At 43.7% G+C, this 26605-nt stretch overlaps 1 protein-coding gene across 5 annotated transcripts; it reads left to right on the top strand.

Moving 5' to 3' along the window:
- The first annotated feature begins 1776 nt into the window (after positions 1 to 1776).
- MAX (MYC associated transcriptional regulator X) lies at positions 1777 to 26269 on the top strand. Of its 5 annotated transcripts, none has more exons than XR_013386340.1 (6): positions 1777 to 1979; positions 2719 to 2745; positions 10223 to 10330; positions 23366 to 23489; positions 23963 to 24047; positions 24744 to 24883. XR_013386340.1 is itself a non-coding variant. In XM_077909640.1 (5 exons), the coding sequence occupies exons 1-5, from the start codon at positions 1944 to 1946 to the stop codon at positions 24929 to 24931; spliced, it is 483 nt and encodes a 160-aa protein (XP_077765766.1). In that variant the 5' UTR covers positions 1777 to 1943; the 3' UTR covers positions 24932 to 26269. The 5 variants fall into 5 exon arrangements, 2 of the variants coding, with proteins under 2 accessions (XP_077765766.1, XP_077765767.1); XR_013386341.1 differs by having other exon boundaries at positions 23963 to 24051; XR_013386339.1 differs by having other exon boundaries at positions 23963 to 24063.
- The last annotated feature ends 336 nt before the right edge of the window (positions 26270 to 26605 follow it).

Raw genomic sequence — 26605 nt, 5'->3', positions numbered from 1 at the left:
GTAGCCAGTGTCGCCCTATAATGCTTTGCACATAACTGGCACCAATAATTGTTTGTCCTAGTTTCTAATATGAGTTAGCTCTAGTTTCTAATATTCAGCTAATTAACTCACCCAGAACTACTTTCCTGTCTCCCTGACAGCCCCTCAGCTCTTATAATGATCTGCTTATGCCTGTATCCCCAATTGGATGTAAAAGGAAGACTAGGAGATAAAAGTATTTAGAAAAGTATTTACGTTTACTTGCAAAGATGGGCAGACTTCATTAGGATTGTATCTCTGAGTAAAAATTACAAGATACTTAAAGGAAAAGATGTAACAGGCAGATTACCGTGGTTTACATTGGTCTCTTCAGCCCTGATGATATGCTCACATGGGAAGATTTGTCACATATACCAAATTTCTGTCCTCAAAAATGAGTGATAAAACGGTTTTCGTTAGGGAACCTGTAACTTAAGGGAAAAGCCTGAGATTTCATTCACGTTGAACACCAAATGTAAAAGAGTAGTTCAGTTCCTTTATCTCAGGGTTGAAAGTATCTTATTATTTTGTTTTTTCTTTCTGTGGGGCTTGAGATACACTCTTATTTTTATTTTATTTTATTTTATTTTATGTTATTTTATTTTATTTTATTTTATTTTATTGAGATACACTCTTAGAATGATGGCTGTGTTTTTTGTTTCATCATTTTTGTTTCGACAGCTATGAACTGCCTGAAGTCAGGGACCAATCTAGTCTCCTACATTTTGGTGTCCCCGTGCTGGTACATGACAGGTATTCAATAAATATTGATGGAATAAATATGTTTTAACTGGATAGGGAGCTGCACAAATTTCCCGTCTTGATACTTATTGCAATTCTTAATTATGGCACTCTTTTTTTTTTTTTTTCTTAAGCCCTGGGCACTTTCTCATCTACCTGGGCTACAACAAACTCAGAAGGGGTTTTACTTCCACGCAATTGGTTGTTGAGGACCTGGGATCCATAAACCTAGGGGCCTCACGGGGAGCAGCAAGGACAGAACCTCTAGACGAATGAATGCAAGATTCTCCTGGCTGGGAGAGGTCCGTCAGCGAGGCCGGTCATCCTGCCAGTCCTGTAATGCCACTTAACACCTGCTACTGACACCTCCCCACTGCCAGATCCCAAAGGTTCGCGTGGGCATTCCGAGCCGCGCCCCCTAGGTCCCCCGCAGCAGGCTACCCCCCCGCACCGCCCCCCCCCCCCCCCCCCCCGGCCCAAGCGGGTTACGCCCCAGGGCGCAATGCAGAGCGACTCAGGCATCAGGAAGACAAAGTAAAACCAGTCGCACCAAGGAGAGGCAGCGTTATTTAGGCAGCCAGCTACTCCCCCAGAGCCTCCACCCTGTCCCCTGGGCCCGGCGCCCGGCGCTCAGACAGTGCCGGGCTCCTGGAGCCCCAGCTCCCTCCACGTGTCCTGTCTTCCCAGCAGCCTCCTCTGCAAGCCTCTGGAAGAAAACCTCCTGACAACTCGCGGTCTGCGGACTACAACTCCCAGCAGACACCGCTTCGCTTCGCTCTCCGCCCCCCTCCACAGGACACGCAGGCGCTCTGGGCTCCGTCAGCAGGCTGGACCGGCGACGGCCGTGTGCAGCTCCTTTTGGGATTTGTAGTTTTTCCGGAGCCAGCCGGGCCGTCAGTCAAAGGGAAGACAACTACAAGTCTCGGCGGCCCCAGCGTGACGGACCGGGTCACGTGGCAGGGGGCCGACCGGGCGTGCGTGCCGCCGTTGATCCGGTGCTGCAGTGAGGAGGTGGTTCTCGCCCGTGTTGTGTGTGTGTGTGTGTGAGTGAGAGAGCGAGTGAGTGAGTGAGTGTGTGTGTGTGTGGGGGGACTCGGCTTGTTGTTGTCGGTGACTTCCCCCTCCCCTCCACCCCTCCCCCTTCCCCGCCGCCGCTGCAGTGGCCGCTCCCTGGGCCGTAGGAAATGAGCGATAACGATGACATCGAGGTGGAGAGCGACGTGAGTCCCGGGGCTTCTTCCTTCCCGTGCGGGTTGTCAGGCGGGGACAGCGGCCGGGGCTCTCAGCGGGGCGACGGCGGCAGGGGGCCGGGCAGCCGCCTCCTCCTTCCCCTTCCCCTTCCCCTCCCCTCCCCCGGCTGGGACCGCCTCCGCCGCGCTCCCGGCTCGCTCCCCTCCAGGCTCCTAGCCGGAGCGGCCTTCTGGGACTGGAGGTGGGGTGGAGACACGCGGCCTTTGGGACCCCCCACCTCCCCCGGTGGAGGAAGGTGCTGCTGCCTCCGGCTCCCACCCTATCCCGCTCAGGATCCGGGGGTCCGGGACAGGGTGCGCCCGGGATCCATTGTCCGCTCCCGGGGAAGGGGACGCCGCTCGGGACCTGCCCCCCTCGGTTGCGATCACCCTCTTCCCGTGACCCACGGATCCTGGCGGGTGAGGGAGGGCGGAGAGGGGGTGGGAGTGCCCAGATGCCCAGAGCTGGGTGCGAGGGGAGGAGACAGTGCTCTGAACCCCCTCCGGCCGGAGTCGGATCCCGGAAGGAGGGGCGGCGCTCGGGACCCCCCTGCCCGGCTACCGGATCCCGCTGGGGGGATGGGGGCGTGGGGTGAGGAGGGAGGGAGGGGGGTCTGGCTGACTCCCCACCCGCCGCTTCCTCCGCCGCCGGCATTTTCTTTCTTATTATTGAATGTGAAGTGTAAAAATAACTTCTATATTTTCTATTTTTTTTTCTCTCTTATTCCAGGAAGAGCAACCGAGGTTTCAATCTGCGGTACGTCTCCTACTCTCCATTTCATTTTCATTTCCGTTCAGTTCTAGTCCTTTTTGGGGTCAGAGAGAAAAAGATTGTCCTATTGTTTTTAATACTGTAGTAAACTCTTCTGTAACCGCTAAGGTGAGGCGGGGCAGTTTTCTGGGGTTCTAGGTGGGGGGCGGGGGGGCGGGTTTTCAAATCTCCTCATCCTAGACTCTCCGGTGTTTCAGTGAGTGTAGGTGAGTGAAAGGAGCTGTTTGCAGAGAAATGACTCTTTCTGTAGTTTCCAGGTGGGGGATCTAGATGTCACTATGTAAGTGTAAAATGAGAAATGTCATTCTGAAGTAAATTGTATTATTTTGGGGCAAAGTGGTCAGATTTCGTTTGGCACAAGCAGATTCTAAACCATACATGCACAGTTATGTGAAGCTGAAGCCACATGCAAAAAATCATCTTTAACCAAAAGTCACGTGGTCATGTGACTGCTGTAGACCTATAGAATCTGGCACAACCTGGTATCATTCTAATGCAGAAATTAGAAATGTAGAGGAACCAAAGGTTGAATATGAAAGCGTCACAAACTGCTTATTTTGGTCTGATTGAGTTGAAGGAGAGGTATAAAAGAAAATGGAAAAATTGTCAAGGAAAGGTGGCATTGCAGAGATAGATTTGCTAAAAGGTGGTGGTTGAGACATGCAATGTTATCAGTAAATTTCTCAGGGTTTGGTATTAATGTTGTCAGTAGACGGTTCCGTGGATTTGGATAGATACTACTCTCATGCCTTTCCAGTTTGGGACAGTACCATGAATAGATTAGAGAAAAAAAAAAAAGATAGACATAAAAAAAATCAGAGTCAGAGAGAGGAAGAGAAATACATCAGAGTGTCTAACATTTGACCGATGGGAACAGTACGAAGTTTATAGAATGGGGGTCAAAAATTCAGATGCCTCTGGGGAGCCCAGGCAGTAAGATCGTTGGGAATAAAGAGTGGAGGTGAGGACTGGGTTCTGGAATGCACATGTCTCATCTGAAAAGGCAATCACTAAACTCCGGTGGGGGGGGGGGTGTTATGTGGGAGTAAGGGCTCACTGTTGCCAGATCTTATTTTTAAAGAAAGTCTAGAAACCCAGATTTTTATGTTATTTTTCTGATTTTTGAAATGATGTTTGGGACAGCCAAGTTGTTTGGGAACTTGTTAGAATATGCAGGATGACACTTTGGTACCTCTGGTATCCCAGGATAAAAGCAGGATATAAGCTCTTCCTTATATCTGTTCTTTTTTAGAGCAAGCAAAGTTTCTATAGGTTGTCCATGCAGATAGGCATTAAGAAAAAATATTGTTTATTGAGAGCTGATATTTGCTGTAAAATCTAGAGTATGCAGTTGTTCCAGAAGATTTTAAAAATTATACCTGGGTAAAAGTCACTATAAAAGGTTTGTTTGTTTTATCTTTCCTTGATATATTGTCAGACACTTACCTTTACGTGTTTATTTGGAAATTCAGTTCTTTTTTTCTAGTCACTGTGATCCTTATTGTGAACGTGGAGTTTCATGTTTGGGATCCAGTCTATTTAAAACATTTTTTTTTTCCAAGTCTCCAGTTATAAAATGTGCCCCAGGGCTTGATCAGGATTGGAGGATAGGGATTGGTTAGGCATGCTTTGCAGAATCATTATTTGACTTGGAATTACATTGGCTTTCCAGTGAGAGAAAGTTTTCTTTGTGAAAGTTTGGCTTACAGCTCTTGAAAGCTTTCTGCTTTTCAAAATATCCATCCACAAGGGTATTGATGTAAATTGCTTTATTAAATTATTAAAATGTTTCCACTCTCCTAGAATGCTAATGTCATTGTTTTTTCTAGATATTTTTAGTTTGGTGGTAAGGTGCCTAGGTTTTTTTTCTCGTTGATTTTGGGAGGTGGGCAGTGGGAGTGAATTTGACCCTCTGTTTTTAATTTGACACCTCTACTTGCTGAGACTTTTAAATATTATCTGGCATAAAATAATCACCATAGTATGGAGAGAAGAAGCAATAGATAAATTTTATAGAATATCAAACAATTATCGTGAACAAGTGGGGTAAAATGGATTTTGGGTTTTTTCCCTCTGCGAATACATCAATTTCCCACCATTTAGTATAAATAATAAATATATTTTTTAAAATTTGGGGGAACTATTCTTAAGCTTTGTATTAGTTCAGAAAAGGATGTGAACAACCAAGTATTTAGGACTATTGGAGAACTTTTAAAAAGTTGTATGGAAAAAGGTTCTGTGAGTCCTAATGGAAATAGAGACATTTATTTATGTTTTATAATGTCACTACAATAGGTACAGCCTTGCTGTGTGAGAAATAGAAGATTCTCAGCAAGAACAGTTAGGAAGTGAGGCTAAGTATAACAGAAAGTGAAACTGATTTGACGAATATTTTTTTCTCTTGCCTCAGTGCAAACGGAAAACAGCTTCTCCCGTGACCAGTAAGCTTTGTTGAAGGAAATAATCCCAAACAATATTTTTATTACTAAATTTTATACATCTCACAATCCCACCAATGCTGTCTTACTGTGTTTTTGGAGGGAAGGGGTTACATTTTGAAGATAATGTTCTGGGACAGCTATGTTTCATACAAAGTGATCCTTTTGTTTTATTTCTGTTTGGGAAATTTCTTTTGGGAAAAATGAAAATATATGAGAAATGTAGGGTTAGTGTGTTAGTTGGAAAACCCAAGGCCTTTTTTAGCCTATTATCCTTCATATCAGCTAAATGTGTTGGCAGTTACAGTATATTTGTTAACGGGTATAAAAACAGATTTGTGCAGTTTCACTTGTGGACTTCCCTGATATGAAATATTTTTAACTTCTCAGCACTCTTAAGCAAAGAAGCACTTTAGGAATTGTAATCTCTTTAGAAGGGAATGAGCTTGGTCACCTTTGAGATTGGAATTTACTTACTCAGGAAACGACTCTCTGTTTTACCTAGAATTAAGTTGTGTGGCTTAAGTTGTGCACGCTGCGTATACTTTGTGTGTGCTTCACAATGTTGACAGTGATGCAGAAATGCCAAGTTTGCTTCCTCAATATGCCTGTTTGTTACAGTAAAGGGTGATCTTACATTTTAAAATTCTTTTTCAAGATGCCCATAATAGGGAAATAGTTGATCATGGAATCCAGCTTGGTTTTCAATTAAAATTTCATGACCAGGGGATTTTTACTTTCTTAAATAGCTATAGTTTGATAGCATATTTGCATAATAGCATTCCCAAATTCTTTCAGGCCCAAATTATACTAGAAAAAAAAAAGCCTCAAAAACACATGTATTAGTAGATGTTAGGAATACGTAGCAGGCAGTCAGCTTCCAGCAGGAAAGGTGTTAGAAAGTTGAAGTTTATATCCTTCTGTTAAGGACTTTAGTGAGTTTCTCCTCCTAGCTACCTGTTATTTCGTGTTGTAGTTTTCGTGCTGATTAAAATGAATTAAGTTGCTAAGAAATTCCATTTTATTTATTCTGTCTGCTTGCCATCAGAAGTAATAAACAGATCTTTTCTGATGAGAATTTTGAACCTGTGTATTTTCCGCATTTGTGTTTAATAAGAGTAGCTTATTCAAAATAAGTTAACACTCTCTCTCCTCTAAAATGCAATCTTTCAATTTCTTAAAGGCAGTAAATGTTTAGTGGGCAGCTCTAATTCAGTATTTGCTGTGCATTTTTTATATGGGAATTAAGAAGATTCTCCTGTAGATGGGGTTAGATGTCAAGTAACCTGAAAGAAATAGCATTGTTCTGGAGAACCTTTTGCGTCCTTGAATAATGGAGTATTTATTTCCCCGTGCTATTTGCCTACCTAGAACTTGCAAGAAATGAGGTTGCTAACTGATGCAATGCCTTGAACGAAGCTGTATTCTCTATGCAATAAGTTGGAAGGAAATAATTTAGAGAGATTCCCCTCAATTTTGAACAGACCTCCTTAGCTTGAATGACCTCCTGCTGGTTTAGCAACTTCTTGGCCAACAAAATAATGTTTGCTTTCAACATATAACAACACTTAAGATACACGTGCTTGTTAGTGTCAGAGGTGGACAAATTATAGGTGAAGATTTGTACTCTGGCTGCCAGTGTGGAAAGTTTGGTGGAAATAAAACTAAGAGGCTGAGTAAAAACCTTGGCAGAGATGTCAAAGCTGGAAGCGATTTGGTGTTGGAGTTCCTGTTGAGCATCTGTGGGCCACGCTTCAGTATCACACAGCCCTTTAGGATTTCTGTTAGCCTGGGATGCCCTGAAGGAAGGGTTTTTTGGCAGAAACTGCAAATGGAGTGAAGTGGAAGGGTGGCAGCATCCAGTCACAGCTCCTATAGGATGTAAGGATGGAGGTATTTGAGAGCTTGCTGTGTAGACTCAAAATACTTCTGCTGTCTTCTAGAATTTTTTTGGTACCACTTGTTTTCATTATCAAACATCTTTCTCAGTACAGGCGACAGGAACTGGCTAATTTCTGAGTTGAATTTTATATGTTCAAGACACACAGTTCTTTGGCCCTTCCCCCAAGCCTCCCCTTTTAACTAGTTTTGAGTTTGTGGGAATATCTCAGATGCTTTACATTGAAAGTCTTTATCCTGTTTTTCATTCTCAACTCTGAAATCTTGGCCCTTTCAAAAAAGGGTTGCCAGCAAGTAAAGACCATTAACAAAGCAATGATAAGCCTGGCAACTGGCCTTCCATTTGGATGATTTGGAGTGGGGGACAGGGGAGCATTATTATCAGGCTGGATGGATCTCTATGGTTTGGAAATGTTTCCTGAACAGAATTCTCAACTTTGTGTAAAGGTTTTTCATATGCTCTTTCAAGCTACTTAGAGGTATCATTTAGTATAGAGTTACTTGGAGTTAGCATGTTAATTCTGCATATTTTTAACTTGCTCTTTCAAATGAGGCCTAAGGAGGAGAAAATACATCATTGCCATTGTCTCTGAGAGCTTTGAAATTGACTCTGGTTAAGAGAAGCAGCTTGAGGATGAACATGGCAGCAGGGATTGGTCTAAGATTCTACTCTTCTGCTAGTTAAATTGGGCCTGGAACCACCACAGAAATTCCATCCACTACTTCAAGAACAACAGTCCCCAGCCCAGGCTTTCTACCAGGCAGTGGACTGCTGCCTTTCCTTGTTGAGCCAACTTCTCAAACTTGGCTGGCTCCCTAGATGAGAAGCCAAGATTTCTGCTGATGGTCCACAGCCAAGTTCACTTAACAATCCTCTAACCAAAAGACTTGTCCGTTTGAGTCCTTTCAGGGCTCAGTGAATGGGAAGGGGGTAGTGCATTGTGGGGATGATTTTGGTGTTAGGTTATACCTAGCTCCACCCCTGTGGTGCAGGCCTGAGTGAAACCAAGTCCAACTTGATTCTAACCTTTTGAGATTTGCAGGACTCTCCCAGAAAGAAAACAGACAATTAGGATTTTATTTGTATCAACAAGAGGAATTGTGGGTAACTCTGCTGTCACTGCTTCTGTGCACAGCTCTTAAGCCGGGAGGAGGGCCAGGAATTAGGATGATTTAGTAGACAGGAGTATCTTGGGCTGCTGCTGGAGACCAAAGCTGGGCAGTTCATTTGCATGTAAATAAACCATCTTAGGGAGTATGTAGCAAATGCTGGAACAGCTGATAGATGCCAAATGCCATCTCCACCTTCTCAGCACTTTAGGTATAGTCCAGGTTAGAGCCCAGCCCACTTACCTGTGTAGGTGACTAGAGGGGACTGTAAGGAAAGGACTAGGTACTTAAATATGCTTAATTCCTTCAAGTTTTTTCATCCTTATTGTTAGAAGGCATTGGCATTCTTCTTTTGATGCTGTGTGATACAGTGCGTGTACCTCTAGTCTCAGGTTATCTAGTGTCCAAACTTGATCACTCCCTCAGTTTCTCCATAAATTCCATGTGTTACTGAGTTCAGCAAGCACTTTGCCATGAATTCAGGCTTAACAAGATTAGGAGAGTTTTAGAAGTGTCCAGGCATCTGCCCTGAAAATGAGTTGCTATGCTATGTAGAGTTACGGCCACGATGGGAACCAGGTGTCCTTTTCAACAAAGCTATAGGTGAGGTATTGTGCTTGAGAGACCAGGAAGTGACTTCAATTACCACAGCTGCTCCCAGCTGCCTCTTTGTTTCTAATATCTAAGATTTAGGATTAGATAATAGAATTTCAAGTCCTTTCATTCCCATGACTCTTGTCTTTATAGACTTTTGTCTGTACATCTTGTCTAGTACAAGGATTCATTTGAGGCATTCTTGTGCTAAGCCAAGTTATTTACTCTTGTTGCTTCATATCTAAAATTCCTGGTGTCCTGGGTAGGTTAAAGCTACCCGAACTTTCCATATACACACTTGCTCTCTAGGTTAGCTCAGTACAACCTTGTGTATTCAGGGTCAATTCTCAGAGTATATTATTTTCCATAATTCCCAAAGTGTGAATGTGATAAAATTCTTGCTTTTGACTAAGTTAAGCATCTGTGTTCCATTTGGAGGGAATGCCCTTTTTCTAGGGACCTGCTGAAGCTCTCTTGCAGCGCTCTCCAGCACTCTTGCCTGAAGCCAGAGTATTTTGCCATTGCTGATTTTGTGGCCAGTAATCATCCCTCTCCAGCTGATAGTTCTTTGTGATTCTAAGCCGAACAGGATAAAGACTTTGGTCCATGGCTATTTAGATACTGCCAGATAAGCTTGACCTGCCACAGGTGCCTGAGGAAATTTATTCAGAGCTTGTGGGTATCAGATGATTTGCTAAGAACAACCTTTCTGGCATAGCCTGTGTTGAGGGGAAGCCCTTGGCAGGATCACGGCTGTGGATCCACTTTTTAAAAAAAACAGGAACTCAGAATGTGGTTGGTGTCTTTATCAGCTCTGTCATAATCCCAGATTCATGTATCTGGGGTCTCTAGAGGTTTTAGTTTCTATTGTATGGTTTGGTGAACAGGTCTTCAATTAGTCCCTTTTAGCAAACTGGAGACCTAGAGCAGGCTTGTGGTGATGGGTTTCACATTGAAAGAAACACTGTACCAGTGACCTTACTCCTTCCCTAAGCATCCACCATGGGGAATCTTTTACAGTGGGGGTGTTAACATTTTATGAAGGGCCCCCCAGAGCTTTTCCCTGGTCACTTCCCAACCGTGGACTGGCGGCTGTTTTAGCACATCAGTAAGTTGTGGGGGAAGACTGATGCTGCAGGAGAGTGACACTTTGTCCCTGTGAATAACTTTTATTTTACTTATGCATGAGCTGGATGCATCGAGCTACTTTGGATGTTCCTGTCGCAAGCCTTGCTCACCCCTTTCTCCCCCTTTAGCAGATCCTAATTCTGGAGACTCCTAACTGCCCACCTCGACAAATCCTTCCCAGCCCAATCGCCAGGGACAGCGCTGACAGCATATACTTCCAGGCTATTCCCCGCCTACCTATACCAAGCAAAAGGAGTGACATGGCTAATGTGCTCTTTCTCCCATTCTTCTAGGCTGACAAACGGGCTCATCATAATGCACTGGAACGAAAACGTAGGGACCACATCAAAGACAGCTTTCACAGTTTGCGGGACTCGGTCCCATCACTCCAAGGAGAGAAGGTGAGTTTATTGAGAAAGTCGATGGCCACCACTAACTTAAAACTTGCTGTGAGGCTTACCAGGTACTTACATGTCTAGAAAGAAATGGAATCAGAGATATTCCGGTATTGTGGTTTCCTTCATTTTTGATTCTTTGGAGTATCATTATACACCTACTCTCTCTTTAGCAAATAATGACAGATGTGATAGAGCTGCTTATAAGACATTAGTAGGCATTATCGTTTAAAATTAGAATTATTTGTAATAAATTACTCACTCAAGAAATGATTATGACTATCCACTATAGTACAGAGAGTAGCCCATAGAAGTTTGGGATAACACGAAGGATTTCTGAAGTCAGTGACTCCCTAGGTCTCCATGAGAATTCTTTCATATGGTTCAGAGTTAATATTTATCTTAAATGAGACCTCTCAGGGAATGTATGTGAACCAACCTGGGCACCAATGATCTCCCATTTCCAACAACTATTATTTCAAGGCATATAAAGAGCATTTTAAACTATGAGACAAAAGACTAAAGGAAAGAGACATGTTCATATGAAATGGAGGGAAAAAAATGACTGGTCTTATGCTTCCCTCCACCCCACTGATGGCCTTCCAGAAACTAATGTTTTCCCTGGAGAGGTAGGCACCAGCTGTTTCTACATTTGAAAAACAAAGTTGGAAGCTTTGAGTAAAAAGCCTATGGGTTAGGGTCACTTCTTGGAATTTGGAAAAAACATCTGTTTGCACAGTTATATCCTTAACACAGAATGTAGCCAGCTGCTCTCCGCAGCAGTTCACTTGTATGAAGGGCCGACTGCAAAGAGGACCTGTGTTTTATTGGTCCAATGATCTACTGTTTAAAAAAGCAGCTATTTTAAGAAAAATCATTGCTCTCAGGTAGCTTTGAATGGCTCTCTTGATTTAGCACTGTGGGTGGGAGTCCTGAGTTTTTTAGGTTATCCAGAATTAAATTTAGAATCACTATAGTTGCACTTTGTTTATACGGCTGCTCTGGTAAGTCATGTGGTTTATACCTTATCTAAGGTGTGGCTTTCTATGTGACTGAAGCTTGGGGTAGGTCTGACCTTTATGAAAAAAACAAAACAGGCCATGTGAATACCTAGTATTGCAAAACCAGAATTTGCCATGGGTTAGGCCTACTTAGTGTGGACTTGGTTTAGTGGCCTTGAACTAAGATGTTTACCTAGAATAACAACATTCCTGGGCAAGACATTCTCTAAGCAGTATAGGAAATCCTTAGGATGGAGAGACTCATCCTTTTAGTCAGGGTACACACATGCAAAGGATTATCTCTTGTGCTTGTCTGAACTGTTGATACTCAGTGCTTATTCATATGCCATGGCATCAATTTAAATGGCTTTGGTGAACTAAATGGACAAAGCTCCCTTCTTTTAAGTCTCTCATCTAACCAGGAGCAGCACCAAGGCAGTGTTTCCCAGGAGGTGGCCTATGGCTCACTCCAGATTCACTACTGACTGCCATTCTGGAGGCAGGCATGAGACTATATATTTATAACAAGCAGTCAGGTGATTCTTAAGCATTCTTAAGTTTGAGAACTCTTTGGGAGAAGCTGGTCATAGGCGCTCAAGTATACTTTTTTCCTTATCTAGCTGATTCTGTGCTGTCATAACATTCTTCTTTAAGTCTTTAAAAATCACAGTATCGTAAATCCTGCTGTCTGCTTTCTTCAAGGAAGTTGATGGTTTAAATTTGGTAGCCTTACAAATTGAATAGTTTGTCATTCATTGTGGCCCATTCATTCAGTCCATTCATCAGATGTTTACTGAGGCTCTGCTGCATTGCCAGGAACTGTTCTAGATACTAGGGAAACAGCAGTAAACAGAACATACAACTAGAAACTTATTTGGGTGAGGAAAAGATAGAAAGTGAATTAATAGTGTAAAATATATATAGCACGTTAGATAAGTGCTATGGAGAAAATTAAACTGGGAAGGAAGGGTTGCAGTTTTTAGTAGGGCAGACAAGAAAACTCACTGGCAAGGCAACATCTGAACAAAGGTCTGAAGGAAGTGAAAGGAAGAACCAGGCATTTATCTGGTGATAAGTATTCTAGGCCAAAGGAAGGCAAGTGTAATAGCCCAAAGGTAGGAACCTGGTAGCATTGCTGGACCTGTCAAGAACAGAGGCCAGGGTGGCTGGGATGGAATGAGTGAAGGGAAGGTGACAGGAAATAAGATCGGAGAAGTAGTAAGACGAGGGGAGAGGAGTGGTCGAGCGGCCAGCTTATGTGAAGCCCATTAACAAAGCCCGAGGGTAGAAATTGACCAGGTGCCTTTCTGATTTCAGAATCCTATCTGTGTTATAATCCAGATATTTCGCACTAAATATGAGTAAAGTAGCCCTGAGCCCCTTCCCATCTGAATTCCACCTTCTGCATCATTTTCCTTGTCTGCCAGCATTGTTTCACAGATGCTGTAGGGAGTCTAACAGAAAGAATACTTTGTCTCTCAGTCTTCTTAGTGCTCACTAAATGTTGCAATTTTTTAAAACCATGGTATTTAAACCAAAGGAAATTGGCTAATTCTTGATTTGGATTGCGGTAATTAAGGTTGCAACATTATGTAAATAATCGTGAGTTTGGGGGAGCTTAGATCAATTTCTTACCGGGAAGGCCCTCTAGTCTCCTTTGATTTGAGCATCTTTTAAGTTCCAAATGACTTCTCACTTAATATTTGAATCATCTGTCATACATGTCCCAAGCCTTTTGTTTTTTAAAGCGAAACCAGTACTGAGTGAGTTGTATTCTAACCAGGAATGAGGGATACTTGTATAAAAAAAAATAGCTTTAAATGTGAGAGCCATACTCTGTCTGCTGTTTTATTTTTACTATAACATAAACGTTATAAAAAGTGGTCACCTTTTACATTAAGTAAAAAGAAAAAAATCAGTAATAACCAACAACTCTGTTGCCATATAAAAGTAAGCACAACGGTTCTGTAAAGTTTTATACTAATAGAATTGGACATATGCTGTTCCTGCCATCATTACTGTATCACAGATGAGGAAGCAAGCTTGAGATCCTGATCCCTATCTGCAGATGGACAGGGACTAGAATCCAGGGCTGCTGATTGCTGAGGTTGATCTTTATACCACACTGGAGAGGTAAACAACTTGAGGATATTTTGAAGAAATATTGCTTAAATACTTAGATCTTTTTATTGGGAGCTCCCCCTAGGTAGAGCCAGTAATCTTGGCAGTATGTCTTACTGGGGCTGTTATTACTAGCATACTCTTTCCTGAGGTGGGATACATAGGTGACACTGAAGTACAGACAGTTGAGGATCACTTAAAGTCTGTAAATTTTTCTGAATCCACTTAGTTTCTCTGAGAAATAAACCTTATTGTTGGTGGTCCATTTGGGTTTTGCCATAGGTCCCAGTGTAAGCAAGCCGACTCTCAAACTCTGTTGTTTGAGTCTCTTTTTTTCTCATGTAGTTCTTCCACTGGACATCACACAGGGAAAGATAGTATGGAATTAAAACCATCAGCCAGTCAACAAGAGTAAGGGAGTAAGGGCAAGAACAACTGTTCTAAGGGCTTGTGGGTGGCTCAGTCAGTTAAGTGTCTGCCTTTGGCTCAGATCAGGATCCTAGGATCCTGGGGTCCTGGGATTGAGCCCCACATTCGGCTCCCTGCTCAGTGGGTAGCCTGCTTCTCCCTCTCCTTCTGCCACTCCCCCTGCTAGGATTTTGTCTCTCTCAAATAAGTAAATCAATAAAATCTTAAAAAAAAAAAAAAAAAAAAAAAAAGAATAACTGTTCTGTAGGAAGACATTTCTCTTTTTTAAACAGAATTATTCGTTTTAAGGGTGCTCAGTTGGGTACTAGAGAGTGTTGCCCTGTGGGTTGCTGGCACTGAGCTCATTCTCTTTATATGGATTCAAGACCTGGTAGCCAGCCAGGTAAAGTTTGCCTTTACATGGGAATATAATTTTGCCCTCTGCCCCATAAGTTAGCCCCAGCATCCAGTCACACTATCTCCTTAGCATGGTTGACTTTAGTGATAAAATGTTCTATAGCAGCATTGCCATTTGTAGCTGTATAGTGGGTTATAGAAATTTCTCATCTTTTTAGTCTGTTCCTAAATACCTGCTTATCTAAATGGTTAATTGCTCTCTCAGGCAGTTGTACTATGGATTTCTCCTTTCTGGGTAGAGCTGTGTTAAAAAGAGATAATATAACCTGAGATGAAGAAGAAAACCAGGGTTTCTTCTAGTGAGCATTAAGTTCAGTATTCCTTCCTTTTGGGTGAGAACATGAGGGCCCTGCCGCAGTCAACTCCTACCACAGACTCTGGCATGTGGTAGTTCACAGTACATAGCTGTGGAATGAGAACACCAGAGGAAACCGTGGGCTTACTGAGTCCTTGAACAAAACAGCAACAGCTAACATGGTTGTATGCATCTGTTTAATTAAGACCCAAGACCTATGTGAGCACTGTAGAGGTTTAAAATATGTAATAGATAGTGTCTTCTCTTAAGGATCTTGTTTTTTTTTTGAGAGAGGATTATACCTATTACGTAGCAATAATAAGGTAACATGCTGAGCATCAAATAAGAGGTTAATAAGAGGTTAATTCTAAGCTAATCTGTTTCATTTCCATTAAAGCCTACTTTTCTTAACATGTTAAAGTGTTGATAACCAAATAGCTCCCTTATACCAAGGAACCTGATGATTCTTACAGCTAAAGGTCAGTCTCTTCTTCAACTCACTAAGCACTGTGACTGGAGCACTTACCCCAGTTTTAATTGTACATATGTCTGTGTGGTTACTTGGTGACTATCTGCCCATCTGCCACCCTGCACTAGAAGAAATATCATGAGGCAGGGAAAACATCTTCTTTTGGTCTTATTTCTTCCCTCAGTGCCTGGCACACAGTAGGCTGCAAAGCAAGTATTTATTTTATTTTTTTTAAATAAATTAATTTTTTATTGGTGTTCAATTTACCAACATACAGAATAACACCCAGTGCTCATCCCGTCAAGTGCCCCTCTCAGTGCCCGTCACCCATTCACCCCCACCCCCCGCCCTCCTCCCTTTCCACCACCCCTAGTTCGTTTCCCCGAGTTAGGAGTCTTTTTCTTCTCCCTTCCCTTATATTCCCTTTCAGTGTTATTTATATTCCCCAAATGAATGAGAACATACACTGTTTGTCCTTCTCCGATTGACAAAGCAAGTATTTATTAACCAAAGGCAGGAAGCCCCCTGTCCACCTAGCCACGTATACTGGGAGAGGCTCATCCCAGTGGACACCTTTTATGATATGCCATTCATTCAGCAGCACTGTATCTGTGTCATATCTGGGCTGTTGAAGTGATTATCTTTTAAATGAAATGTAAGCCACAGCCCTACCCATTTCACCTCATTATTCATTAAGGTTATTTCCTAGACAGACTCCATCCAGCCTAGGCAGTTATTTTCTTCAAAATTAAGTTTTTCAATGGGGAACCTGGGTGGTGCAGTTGGTTTTAAGTTGGTTGTGGTTCAGGTCATGATCTTAGGCTTGTGGGATCTGGCCCCACATTGTACTCCATGCTCAGCGTGGAGTCAGCTTGAGATCTGTCTCCATCTCTGCCCTCCCACTGGTTCATGACCACATGTGCTTGCTCCCTCTCTTTCTCTCTCAAATCTTTTTTTAAAAATAATTTTTTCAAAAATTTAATTTTCTACCTTAAATTTGTCATCTCCATTGAGCCCTGGGCTTAGCAACTATGAATGTATTGATTTATTGAATTCTTTGTACACTGTATTTATGTGCTACTGAAAACCTTCCCAGGGCTTTTCAGTGCCCATCGAGGTAAAAACTGGCATTCTGTGTCCTCTAAATAAGGTACCCACGTTGCCAGCCTTCTTTCTTTTCTCCTTCCCTTATTGCGGAGCACCCTCCTCTGTTTCCCCAGGAATGTCATTTATCAGAGCTGTTCGCCTTCTTAAGGTCCAACTCCAGCCATATCACCCAGAGGACATCAGGGTTTCATAGTGAAGAGACACCCGCCCTCCCCCCCCCCATGAGGGCCTCTTTCCTGCTGAAGCGCCTCCATGTTTCTCCCCACCTGGGCCTCCCCTGCCTGCCTGTCTGCCTGCTGGCTTCAAGGCTCATATCTTGCAATTCACCGCCCAGAGAACCTGCGGTATTGGTCTCCCATCAGCCCCAGTGTGCACGGGCTTCACTGGCCTCTCCTATTCTCTCTTCCCTCTGTGGCAATCTTACCACCTAACTGAAGGTTATGCTCCTTGAGGGCAGAAGTCTTGTCCATTCTTCTAGAAGTGTCTGCAGTGCTGAGCAGGGGAGGGCTCATGCCTATGGAGAGGACTAGAGAGCCAGGAGGCTGTACTAATATTTTCCATCTTGAGATTTGGAAGGATACTGGATTAGGTTCCTAGGCTTTCCCTTCAGCATTTTTCTTTTTTTCCTGTAGCAAAATTGCAAAAATTTTAGGAAAATGGGAAGAAGAAAGCAGTGTGTACCCCCTTTCTCTAACACAACTATAGCCTTTCCTTTATTCTAAGATTCTAAGACAAGTGTTGCCCTGTACATGTTTAATGTGAGCCACAATGCATTTTCAATACAGTTAAAATTTTCTAGTTGACACAGTAAAAAAGTAAAATAACAGATGAAGTTAATTCTAATGATACATTTTATTTAACCTAATATGCAAAAATAAGTATGATTTCAATGAAATCCATGTATTTTGTACTTAATAGCACAGCTTAACTCAGTCTAGTCACATTTCAAGTGCTTATCAGCCATTTGGACAACAGTGCAGTTCAGACATAGCTCCCTGCTCCATACCCCATGTTAATGACTAAAACTGGGTGCTGTCTTACAATGAGTGTCAAAAGAAACTTGCCTCCTTTTTTTTTCTCCCCTAAAAAGCTTCTGTTGCTAAAATTCATGGAATAATTGATGGAATCTAAGAAGCAAGGAAATGATGGTATTTTCAATCTGTATATTCCCTTCTGATTTCTTTGTATGCATGCTTTACATGACTGAAATGTTACAGCTTGTTATCACATAAGATGCTTTTTGCCCAGTGATAAGAGTATTTGTATTTAGTCATTAGGCATGTTTCTTCTGTTGGCCAGTTACATTGCTTCCTGTTTTTAATTATGTAAGTAATGTAGTGCTGACCATCTTGGTTGTAGGTGACTGTTTCCATAGAATAGATTCCTAGAAGCTGGATTGTTGGGTCTATGGTTAAGAACATCTGGTTTTTGCTGTGTTGCCAAAATGCTTTCTGAGAGGATTGTTTTCATTCTTTCATTTCTTATTTTTTAAAGTAAATGCTAAAGACTAGTCTTTTTTTTTTTAAAATAAATTAACATATACTGTATTAATCGTTTTAGAGATAGAGCTTAGTGATTGATTCATCAGTTGCATACAACGCCCAGTGCTTATTACATGGTGTTCTCCTTAATGTATATCACCCAGTTACCTCATCTCCCTACCCACCTCCTCTCCAGTGACCCTGTTTGTTCCCTAGAGTTAAGAGTCTCCTACAGTTTGTCTCCCTTTCTGATTTCATCTTATTTTGTCTCCTTCCTCTATGATCCTCTGTTTTATTTCTTAAATTCCATATATGAGTGAAATTGTATCATATTTGTAAAGATTAGTCTTTTGACAGTATTTTGAGAGTTCCAGTTTTACCATCACTGGAATATTTTTGGAGGAGGAACGAATTTAGTCGGCAAAAGGTAGTAATTAATTTTGTATTTTATTACTTATAATATGAAATCCTTTTCCACATATTTACTAGTTGTATTTCCACTTTGGGGAACTGTGTACCTCTATCCTTCATGGTCAGAGTTTGATGACCAAGTGTCACAACTTCATTTCAAACTGCCAAGGGCACAAGGAAAAGAGTACAGGATTTGAAATAAGATTTTTGTAGACCCTTAAACAAATGTCTAACTCCTAGCTTTAACTAAGCCCTTTAGAGGGCATGATAGCTCTGCCTTCCTGTAGTAATCAATAAAATGGTCCTTTAGGCTGGGGAGGGCTTGCCAGCAGGATGCTTTGAGGGGCCATGTGACTGTGCTGGCTCTGACCCCACAGCCTTCCAGCCTCCTTTATTGGCATTGATAGGGGCTCCATTTTGTAATGAATACTTTAATATAGACCCAAATTTATTGTGCAAATTCTTTAATTTTTATTTTCAGAAGATGTCTTATTCCAATGGAAATGTATGTCGGTTTTTCTGTAGCTCCCTCTTAACCTTAATATGTATAAAGGCTTGTGCAGATTTCAGAAAATAATGGTTTTATGTTCCTTAAAATACGTAGTGCACTACAGATGTCAGTTAGTGAGGCAGACAGTACTATTTTCATTCCCCAGGATATGGCATTTTGGTTCTTAGGAGTACAAGGCAGTGGTATCATCTGCTTGGTAGGGTCTTATTTTGACAGTGAGGAGGAAAAGTGATAAATATGACCAAGATGATTACTTCTTAAGTCAGAGCTAGAACCCTAGGGAATAGCAGGGGTGTTCCTAACATGAACATTCTAGGAGTACTTCTCTTCCTCACCTCTCTCCACTTGCTTTCTAAAACAATGTGGGTTTTTACACAAATCCAGATTACTGTAAGGAGATTTACATCTCCACAAATGTGTGACACTCTTGCCTTAAATAAAAAATTTTGAGAGCTACTCTGTTAAGTGGGATTTAGTAACCTTGGATTTTACCCTAATATCAGTGTTAACTACTTCAAGAATCATGTGGGACCTTTAAAAGGGTCTAATTAGAATCAAACTCTTGGGTTTGGGTCCTTTTGTGAACTATGTTCATTTCTTGCTGCAACACATGAGTTGCATTCCCTCTGACCCCAAGTACAGTTCCATTCAAGTGGGTGCCTCCAGAGGCTGGGTTGGCCCTTTCCTCTCCTTGTTCTTTAGGCAGAGATGTCATCATGCCAGTAGTGGTGGCACGAGCCAGAGAAGGGACAGGAACCTGTTGGGCACCTTGGCTACACCACACTGGGTCTTCTGTGTTGATTTTGGACCATTGTTAGGTAATGAAGCCAACAGCACCGTTGGGAGCCGGCATCTCCCCTCTGCTAGGGCTAGGGTCAGTCTGTTCTCTCATGCTGTCTTGTATCCTTAGGCTTTTTCTGTTTGCTGCTCTTCTGCTAGAAGCCTGTTTGGTTTTCACCAGTCTTTAAGAGAAAAAAAAAAAAAATCTTCCTTCAATGGCCACTATTATTACAAGCTACTTTTTTTTCATTTCTCATTTTTTCAGCCTAATTCTAAAAAACTAGTCTTCAGCTTCAACTCATCCCTATGCTCATTACCTCATCCCTGAGGATGATTTACCTGAACTCTGACTCCTCCAAGGAAACCATCCTCACCTGGGGCTTTATTGACCTCCTTGTAGACAAATCCTGTGACTCTTGGATTGTCATTTCCCTCCTGCTCAGACTCCTCTCTATGATATCCCTGTTGGTGCATTTCTGTTGATCTTTTCCACAGCTTCCTCTCTGCTACCAAAGTAGAGGTGTCCTGGAGGCCTGGCTACAAATCCTGACTCTGTTACCTAATAGTAGGCAAGTTAGTGTACTATGCCTCAGTTTCCTTAATTATAAAATAGAGGAAATAATACATCAGAAGGCGGTATGAAGGTACCTGGCATTTAATAAGTAAGTACTCAGGAAGTGTTAGCTGCTGCCATTATTGTCATCATCATCATTCATATTGCCATAATGCAGCCATAACTTTGGAACAAGACCTGGCAAGGCTGTCCAGGGAACTTTTGCATGGCTCCCAGAGGTGGAAGGAGAGGCTGAAGAGCCACTTTGCATTAACTCACACTGCTATGTTAGAAGCCTAGTACCTCTTTCATCCCCTCAGCCAGTGTGTGCTGTCTTAGGGCTGTGTTGGTTTCTGCTTAGGCAGAATCAGAATTGGTGCCTTGTGCTTGTAAAAATTAGCAGGAAAAAAATTATCCAGGTCCTTACTAGGTATCCAAAGGCAACAGTCCATCTGTGGACACATTGGTTTACCAAGTTCTATCTGCTCAGTCACACACACACACACACACACACACACACACACACACAGATTACTGATCAGCCAAAGTGCATTTCAGAAAACAGAAACTGAAAGCCTGCCCAGGGCCATTCCATAGTCTGTGCCATAAACCCTGAGGCCACTCCACAGTCCAAACCATAAAGCCCGAGGTTCTTGTCAGGTTTCTTGTTTACTGTTCACATAGTAGAAACTCCTGAAGGCACGGAAGGGCCTGCCCACACCTTAATCCTGTGGCTGGGCACATGATCTCATGGTTTAGAAAGCCAAGAAGAGGGGATTTTAGATGTCTAGCATTTTCTAGCTTCAGCAGTTTGCTTCTACACCCTCACCCCCCTGGACTAGACATGCATGTAAATTTGGGGCAATTCTGTATTTTGTGCTTGAAAGTTTTTCTTGTTGTATTTTAGTTGGTGAGTACTCTGGGAAGGGCAAAATAAAGTTAATTGGACTATTCTTTTGGACTTGCCAAGGGGTGGCCTGGGATGCTTGTGCTCTCAGCAGGGGGTGGAGGAAAGGCTGTGCTTAGTGTTTTGGAGGATTTTTTTGCTGGGTTTATACCAATTCAGCCTTCTTTGGGGACCTCTGTGTTCTGAGCATCTGTGAATTTTATCTTCATCTGAAAACTGGGCTGAAATGGAAACTCCCATTACTGGAAGGATCTTTTTTCCCCTCTTTGGTTTGTTGTACTGTGCTTACTCCTCACTTTCACTTCATGGTTTCATGTATAACTATGTGAGGAAGAGACTGGTAGCACACAGGCTGCTACTTAGTGTGGTCATTCATTAGTAAGAGTCATCGCTGAACATTTGCAGTCTTGTTTTTTTCCTTTTTTTCCTTTTCCTTTTCCTGCAAATGAGTAGTTAATAAGAGCTAGTGTTGCTTTCTGGGAACTATTAGCTGAAAAAATAGGCAAACTCAAAGAGCCTGGGATATAATTATACATAGCAACCAGGTCATTGATGAGGTGCATAGAATTTGGAGGGCTAGGTGCAGTCTGAATTTCTAGAATTTCTAAGAAATAGCCACAGAGAGAAAAATTATGTCTGCAGTCATAGAGCCCAGAATGTACCTATCTCCTGGGTGCTTATAAACTTCCTCACTACTCTGCCAGCTATCCTGCAGTACTTCTTTAAAATTCCATCTCTAGTATCCAGAGAAGCAGAGTATTTTAATTAGTCCTTTCTAATTATGTGTGTGTGGGGTGGGGAGGTTCTTCCATTTTATCCCCTAATAATTACATTCTAGTAAGTTCCCTTCGGCAGAAACGGGAAAAGCATCTATGCAGCCAGAGTTGCAAGCCTGCTTTGCTGGGTACTCTAATTCTTCCAACATAAGCTGACTTACTCAGGAAACACACCTGGCTCAATCTCCACTCTTGTACCCTTGCTGTGCTATTCTCTCTGCCCAGAGTGACCCTTTCCCACAGATGTCACTTCAGTTGTGTGTTTGTGCGCTCGCGCCTGCACACACACAGAGCCAAGGCCAATGCCTGGCACACAGTAGGTAATTGCCCCAGCCAGAAGCCATCTTTCCTGTGGCCTTTCTAATCTGTACTACTCAAGTTACACTTGTCGGTGCTGCCTTGTGATTTGCTTGTGTATAGATATATTTATCTCCTCAGCTAGATAGTAAGTAAGCTTCTGGGCCAAAGAAGCCACAACTAATACATTTTGTTTCCCCCACAGTGCTCAGTACCTTCACATAATTTGCAGCAGATAAAAATGGTTAAATATGAGCAATTTCCTTTTGAGGAAATTGCCTTAAGCATGCTATAAGAGGAAAGCCTGAAAGTTCTAGTACTTTTGAGGACTAGTAAATAAATCCAGGCCTTGCAGTCTTCTCTGATATGCTGCCCAGCCTGAGGTATAGAAATTGAGGTTGTCAGGGTTTAATACAAGTGGATTTAGCTTTGCTATCCTGAGGGTAGATGTTTTCCTTGCCCTTTCCCCCCTGTTGTGTTCTGGTGGTTTGGGACATGCTAGAAGTATGACACAGAACTGTCCAGTATTGCCCTACCCTGAGTAAGAAGTTTTGCTGCTACTGCTCAGAATCCTCAGTGGCATGAATGCCATACTCAGAACCTAGAATACCCTGCCTTGGGTATCAGTCCTCTTGGCTTTATACCATTCTACCAGTTTGGCTGCTTAGCTGCCTGGCCGTGAGTAACTCTGGCCATGTTTGCAGCCTGGAGGGACTCTTTGAGGCATGTTTGACCTCCAGGGGCACAGTAACCTGACATCCATTTTAATAGCTTATCAACCTCTTCCCCTAAAAGGGCAGTGCCTAGGCTCCCCATGGCCATGGTAAAGGTGCGGTTGCTTCCTGAAATGGCCCAATCTCCTGCCCTTCCTGTGTTGACATCAAGCTCTGACAGCTTTCACTCAAGTCTCTTCAGTCAGGAAGGTTGAAATAATGACACAGCAGCACGTAGTCAGGGTTAGTCTGAAGTCTAGGGACATTGGTGAAAAGCTCTGCACCTACTCCGATTCTGAGCTGGCTTCCCTAACAGCTTGTTCTTGTCTCTCTGGCCCAGCTGCCCATATCACTCCCTAGCAGAGAATGAGTAGTGCAAGCTCTCAGCTAAGTAGGATTTTAATGTTTTCAGACATAGCCAGGCTGAAGACTTGGAAAGCAGCCTAAATAACCAAAGGGGGATGGGAGGAGTACAAGTTCAGGAATTGGATGGACCTGAGCTTGAATCCAGGTTCTGCCAGTATCTAGCTGGTGACTGAATACACCAGTAAACTCTGAGCCTCGGGCTCCTGGTGGAGCTGCCTCCCAGTGCTGCCGTGAGGTAAGCTGTGTAAAGCACTTACACACAAGCACAGCTTGACCGGCGCAGAGACGGCTTCAACAGCAGTTCCTCTCCTCTGTCAGCCCCGGCCCACCTCACCCTCCTGTCCTGCTCTTGCAGAAAGGCATGGTTTCCTCACTGCTTGGACGAGGTCCTTACTTTGTTCCCTTTGCTTTTTCTCCTGTTGCAACAGGCATCCCGGGCCCAAATCCTAGACAAAGCCACAGAGTATATCCAGTATATGCGAAGGAAAAACCACACACACCAGCAAGATATTGATGACCTCAAGCGGCAGAATGCCCTTCTGGAGCAGCAAGGTGAGCACCTGAGCTGGTGGGGCAGCTGGCCCTGCTGTGCTCTGGCCAGGTCAGGGCTTCGCACCTGGGCCTGCAGAGTCAGAACCAGTTACGGAGTGTGTGCTCATAAGTGGCTGCGGCCCTGCTTCTTGGGCCTGAATAGTTGAGTGTTAGAACCATCCTGAGGAAGGACCTGAGCCGCCAGTGAGGGAACAGTGGAGTCTAGGGGTTGGACATTTGGAGACTTTTTTCTGACCTGATCTCTCCCCTTCTTGGGGCTCAGGTGGTCTGCCTGCAGTAGGGGTCACACCTGGCATCAGGTGTCTCAAAAGAGAGGTCCTTGGATTGGAGTGTGCTGTGTAAGTACCAGAAACTCCAGGTGTTCAGGGACAGTGAGCCCTCCCCATTGTCAATGGTAGTCCAATCAGGGCAGCCTATGGGCCAGGCCCATGCTGTTCTCCAATGCTCACACCCGCCTTTTCCTACAACCACAGGGGAAAGCGAGAGCTGATCAAGTTCTTTGTTCCTGGGGAATTCACTTCTCTTCCTCCCTCATGGAAGATGCAAGTAAAAGGAAATGCAAGTAACCACCTGGGTTAGAACATCTCAAATAAAATAAAATAAAATAAGATAAAATAAACGGGTTGACCTTCCAGGCTCAAGATGAGCTGATCCCCAAGGGACGGGCAGTGGGAGGTGGCAGTGGGTTGGTTACTGGGCTGAGCAGCCTGCATGTAGGGGCTATGTGTCAAAAGGCCCAGGTATTCTGTGTGTATTGGTGACTTGCTTCCAAGTGTCCAGCTTGTCTTTCCAAGTGGATCTTGTACAAGAGAGCTAAGCCAAAACTTTTCTTTGGCTGACACATCTTATGTCATCCTTTCCTGCTGCTGTGTGGCCTTCACACCCTTGTGGAGCCTGGCATGGCCAGGCCAGCTTCTCCTCTGTCATTGCACTGCTGGTTCCCACAGGGAGCTTATGCTCCTGTCTCTACACTCGGCTTCCATGGCAGGACGGTGACATCACAAGCCTTCTCTTTAGGGTTGGGTGGCATCGCAGAGTGGCTGGCCATGTCCACTGGGCCCCCAGGTCTGGCTGGGAAAGGAGGGAAATGAAGTGTGTGGGTGGAACAGCCACCAGAAGGGACTGACTTCTAAGCCACCCTGAGCCTCGGGGGCCAGCAAGCCCTTCGGAAGAACAGGCTGGACCCTGAGCTGAGACTTGGTTACTCCCCCAGTCTCCAGAAGACTGTAACCCGCTTGTTTGGTTGCCTTTCAGTCCGTGCACTGGAGAAGGCGAGGTCGAGTGCCCAACTGCAGACCAACTACCCCTCCTCAGACAACAGCCTCTACACCAACGCCAAGGGCAGCACCATCTCTGCCTTCGATGGAGGCTCGGACTCCAGCTCGGAGTCAGAGCCCGAAGAGCCCCAAAGCAGGAAGAAGCTCCGGATGGAGGCCAGCTAAGCTCCGCGGGGCAGGCCAGCAATACAAACTGTCCGTCTCCTCCATCGTCCCGTCCTCCTTTCAGTTCATCCCCAGAACCCTCACAACCATTTAAGAGACTCTTTTTTTTCCTCTCTCTCTCTCTCTTTTTTTTTTTTTTTTAATTTTATTTTTACGTAGAAGCTCTTGGACAACAGCTCTCGTTCTCCTTCCCCATTTCCACAATTTTTTTTTTTTTAATGTTTCCCTTCAGGGATTCCCTGTCCCCACCAGGAATTTTTAAACCAAAACACCCCAACTTGGCAGCTTTTTCTGTGGAGGATAGACGGCCGGCCGGACCTCTGAGCACATGGTGTCCTGACCAGCCACCAGCTCCTCCAGCCCTGCCGGGCACTTGCCCGGAGGACTCCTGCCCCTCCCAGGCCTTTCCTCCCAGGCCACCCTCACCTCCGTTTGATAGACTTTGTGAATCTGTGGACTGCTCTACTTTAAGAAGATGACCGGTTTGGAGTAATCAGAACTAATCCCCTTTGTTTTTTAAGGATTTTTTTTTTCCTAAAAAGCTATTTATCGCTCCTATTGAAAGACCAGATCTTTGAAGAAGTCTGTGATATAAAAACAAGTGGGGACAGATTTGCAGCACAGTCTTTGGCCTGTTTCACTCCTGCTTCTCTCAGCCAGCCATGGGGAGGGCCGCATGACACTCGTGTGGTATGTGTAGGGGACAGCCGGCAGCAGTGAAGTGGTAGCCGCCAAGGGGTGGTTAGGGGGTGGGACGAGGAGGGAGAATCGAGTCGGGTAGAGGTTTTGTATTGAGGGCCAGTGATGATGTTTTGATATTTATTTCCTGCTACTGAAATTTGGATCTGAGTGAATTGTCCCTATTTCTGATGATGTCGGTATTGCAAAGCGACAGATTCATAAAGTAATGATCAAATCTTCCTTTCTTTCCGTGTGTATTTCTAAGAAATAGAGCCAACTGATTTTGTATGTAAATACCAAGAGCAATTTACCTGGTACTAAACCCGCACCCCAGTGCGGACCCTTCCCCACCCTCACCCTACTCTTGTTCCAACTGTCCTGGAACCCGTTCCCATTGTGTGATCCAGCCCTGGTCCTGGCTGCGGTCAGCAGATCCCAGTGAAGGGTTTTGTGTGTTTAGGCCTCATTTCTTTGTCTTTTTCCTACTCTGTTCCTGGCATTTGCTGATTTCTAGTGTGTACTCTGTAGTCTCAGTCCGTGTTTGATTCCATTCCATGGAAATAAAAAGTATGTTGTACATACTGCCCAAGAATTGTCTTGCAAGTTAAGGCTTTCCCCTTTACTATAAGACTATAAATAAAAACTTATTTTATCCTTCTTGGTGGTGGTGTCTTCTTGCCCTAGCAGAGGCCACGATGGTTAAGGGAAGGAACCCTCTCTGGAAGCCACAGGGCCTATGGGGAGACCTAACAGAAGGGTCACTTACCTGGGCTTACAGAATTGGGAGCTCCTGGAAGCCACAGCAACCCTCTTGTTCTAAGGGCTCAGATCAGCTGGGCAGGCCAGGGGATGGGTGAGCCAGTGGTGGTGACTTTGCTCATTGAATAGAAGTTTTTAAAGTTCAGCAGGGATGTGGTTATCCAGGGCAACATTTCTAGATACAGTTCCTGCTAAATAAATGACCCTTGGGGAATTGGTAGCCCAGAGCTGTGG

This window comes from Canis aureus, chromosome 9 (assembly GCF_053574225.1).
Source record: "Canis aureus isolate CA01 chromosome 9, VMU_Caureus_v.1.0, whole genome shotgun sequence".
NCBI classification, from domain to species: Eukaryota; Metazoa; Chordata; class Mammalia; order Carnivora; family Canidae; genus Canis; species Canis aureus.
The sequence above is the reverse complement of the archived record's forward strand: the minus strand, read 5'-3'. Positions and strand labels throughout refer to the sequence as shown.

Excerpts from the sequence above, each read along its gene's own strand:
- MAX (XM_077909640.1), top strand. The coding sequence starts at position 1,944 with ATGAGCGATAACGATGACATCGAGGTGGAGAGCGAC. Across the intron at positions 1,980-2,718 it reads ACATCGAGGTGGAGAGCGAC|GAAGAGCAACCGAGGTTTCA; the intron begins GTGAGTCCCGGG and ends CTCTTATTCCAG. Across the intron at positions 2,746-10,222 it reads AACCGAGGTTTCAATCTGCG|GCTGACAAACGGGCTCATCA; the intron begins GTACGTCTCCTA and ends CCATTCTTCTAG.